This window comes from Manacus vitellinus, unplaced genomic scaffold (assembly GCF_001715985.3).
Source record: "Manacus vitellinus isolate BGI_N305 unplaced genomic scaffold, ASM171598v3 scaffold_27_pilon, whole genome shotgun sequence".
NCBI lineage: Eukaryota > Metazoa > Chordata > Aves > Passeriformes > Pipridae > Manacus > Manacus vitellinus.
Window position 1 is genome coordinate 2,533,913 of NW_021940039.1, and position 3,428 is coordinate 2,537,340.

At 44.6% G+C, this 3,428-nt stretch overlaps 1 protein-coding gene across 1 annotated transcript; it reads right to left on the bottom strand.

Moving 5' to 3' along the window:
- Positions 1-1,358: 1,358 nt before the first annotated feature.
- LHX3 (LIM homeobox 3) lies at positions 1,359-2,136 on the bottom strand. The gene has a single exon (XM_029960551.1). The coding sequence runs from the start codon at positions 2,117-2,119 to the stop codon at positions 1,712-1,714; it is 408 nt and encodes a 135-aa protein (XP_029816411.1). The 5' UTR covers positions 2,120-2,136; the 3' UTR covers positions 1,359-1,711.
- Positions 2,137-3,428: the final 1,292 nt, after the last annotated feature.

Consider the following 3,428-nt stretch of genomic DNA (forward strand, 5'->3'; position numbering starts at 1 on the left):
ATGTGTGTGTTTGTATATATAGGTATATAAACCAAACAAATATATGTACATGCTCTGTCAAACTTAACCCCTTCAGGATTTTTTTCCTTTTCTTTCAGATTTCTCTTTGAAATATTCCAATATCTGACTCCGTGTTTCATGTTCCCGACCTTCTGCTCACAGACAGACAACATCAGACTGCATTTGCTATTGCTTTATCAGCCCAGAGTTCTGCTTCCACCTGTGGGATAAATGCTAAAAAATAACCAGGACCCATCAAAAACAGCCAGACCATGATCAAAGTCTGTGTGTGCCCAGAGCAGTCCCATTTGGATCACTCAAGGATTGCCAGCCTCCAAAAACTGTCATTTTTTTTCTTCCAAAGCATTTCCACCTCGGTGGGTTTGCTCCTCTGTTGAGAGGAATATTTCAACATTAAAATATTGGAGATATTGAAAGCATATTTCAACACTTTTTTGGATCATGGCATCGAGGTTTAAGAGCTTTTACTCTTAGATTAACGTGTTTTATTTACTTATGCTGATGCTTTCGATGTGAATTTAGCAAAAGACTGTTTAAAGTTTAGCTGACAAATTTATTTGTAACCTTGAAGTATTTGATCATCAGAGAGAAAGCGAGAATATAAATAAAAGACACTGGACATTCACATAATCTACAGTTAATTCCATATTTTTTACAGGTAACAATATACATATTGTCTTGCCTTTCCTCACAATCAGCTCGCACCATATCCATGGAAATACACAAGTGCCTGGAAGAGAGATGTGTTCCCAGGAAAGCCTGTGCTCGCTCCGACTCTCCCAGTGGTGCCTCGGGAATGGCAGGAGCTAAACCAGCCAAACCCTCCTGCTGAGAGACCCCCCGAGAAGGTATTTGGCAACAAGACATCAGGGTGATTTTTTGAGACATTTTGCAGTTAAACTGTTGCAAGGAAATGTGAAGGAAAAGCATAAGACCCACAACCCAGAGCCATTAGTGTTCCTGGGTCAAGAAAAATTCACCTCTTGACCCCGTGATAAACGTGGAATTAGTTGGTAATAAATACATCTATTCACGGTTTAATGCTTATATGGAAGAGTCAAACTAGCACTCTACAAATTAAAAAGAGGAGAAGCAGAATTAACATATGATTTCCATTTTACAAAGGAAAACGTCGGTAAGTGATTGGCATGTTAAAGAGCATTTCATTTTAGAAAAGTGGATGTAAATCCAAAATAAAACAAAACATACCACCATCGGTGCGCTTTTAAAAAAATCTGCTGGAAGAACAGAGAAGTTTCCTACCATGGATTTCTGAAGTGATTCACTATGAACAGTTCTCCTATAGAAATATAGACACTGTCACACCTTTCACCGTGGATGAGGACTTTTATTTTCCCTTAAAAATGTCTCAGTGTGGGTGGGCGATGAAGCAAGTCCTTGCTTTGGAGAATGCACTGACAACAGAAAGCAAAATACCTCATATCAAATCTGTAAAGCACAAGTCTTGGTGTTCAGTAAAGACACGAGAAGCAGTTTGTTTGGACACTCAGGATGCCACTTGCTGTGGTGCCACTGCCTTTGCCCACCAGGCCGGGTCCCCTCCAAAGCCACGTCCGTGTCCTCACACGTTCCTGCCCCGCTCGGCAGCCACGGCTCATCCCTCCGGCATTCCAAGAGTTCAACAGCACCGGGTCCTTCCCCTTCCCACTGCACCGTGGTGGATCCTGTATCAAAACTGAGCGTGGTCGACTTCATCCAGCCAGGAGGCTGGGCTGGCAGGGAAATCCGGGTACCCCCCGCTGCTGCCCGTGGAGAGGTCGGAGCTGGGGCCGTTCCCGGCCAGGACTCTCATGGGCTGGGGCACCCCTTGTCCGCTTTGTCCCATGATGCCCAAGCCGTTGTCTGGGTAAACCAAGCTGGAGATTAAAGGCTGGTGGCCTGGCAGTGCTTGCAAGGAGGCTGGAGACTGGGGGATCCCGTAGGGGCTGTTGGAGCGCAGGTCGTGGTACTGGTCCTGGGCTGGGAGCCCGCTGGGATCCAGGGCAAAGCTCCCGTTGGTCCCGGCCTGTCTCCCCAGCGCGGGGGATGCCTCGTTGAGATTGCTGTAAATCCCATTGGAATGGCTCATTTCTGACATGGAGGGCTCATCTGAAAGGGAAATGGACTGGTTTTACTGGGGCAGCAATGGGCATGCCTGCAATGGACTGGTTTTACTGGGAGAGGAACAGTCACGGTTGGAATGGACTGGTTTTACTGGTCATGGCTGGAATGGACTGGTTTTACTGGGAGAGCAGTGGTCAGGGGTGGCAGTGGCTGCACAGGAACCCCTGCGAGCTCTGGGTATAAATAGATGAGATGGATGGGAGCTGAGCAGCCACGCTCTTCCCACTTGTAATTCCTTATTATTCCCACCCTTGCTGATGGATCTTCATAGAAGGTCACGGGATTATTATTTTTTTTTCTGAGTAGAAACATCTAATACAATTTGGATTTTAAAATATGCATGAAAAGTACATATTAAAATATAAGACTGTGATTTATAAAATAATCCTTTAAAGGAAAAGTGAGTTCAATACCTTTCCACCTTTTGTTTCTATTTGGCTTTGAGGTTTATCCTAATTTTGGTATAATTTTTAGGAGCCACCTGAACATTCACCAATGCAAGGAAAAACTCTCCGTTTCTCAGGGAAAAAAAAGATATTAAATAGAGATATTTGTCTGCTCAGGAACAAGCAACTGAAAACACAGTTCCAGAGTGTATTTGTTCGACTTAAAAACACCCTGAGAAATGAGCAACATTTTTTAAATACCCGGTAAAAATTATTTGTATTTGTTAGGAGTTTATGGACAGTGAGAGCTGCTCTGTTGCCTGGGATACAAACCTGTTTGTGGTATGGGGCTCTCAATAATTGTTCACATTTTTTAGTTATTATTTATAGAATATTCATATTTAATGAGCTGATGCACAGTGTGTGTGTATAAACAGACTCGAAAATCGAATAGTTTTCAGAAACAGAGAGGAGCTGAGATGCAAAGCTGTGTGTGCATAAACATACACATTAGAGATGTGTCTATAAATATGTACAAAGGTTTGCCTTTCAGTTTCTCTCGTTATCCCTAAAAACCACACACACACGTTTGGGATGGAGCTCTGCCTGGAGCTGGAACGTTCCCTCGGCAGCGCCTCAGGCACCGACCTCCCCACCCAACCCCATCCTGCTCCTGAGGCTCTGGAGAGTGTGGGATGAGGCTGTGCAGGACAAGAGCTGCTGGGGGAATGTCTCTGAATTTGTCAACAGAAACCTCGGCTCCAAAACCGGGACTCTCTGATGCAGAAACCTCCTAACCCGCAGCAGTCTCCCTTTCGCAGCACAGCTGCCTCAGCTCCCGCAGGACTGAGGAGACCTAACGAGTAACTACACAAATAAAACCACCCCTAAAAAATA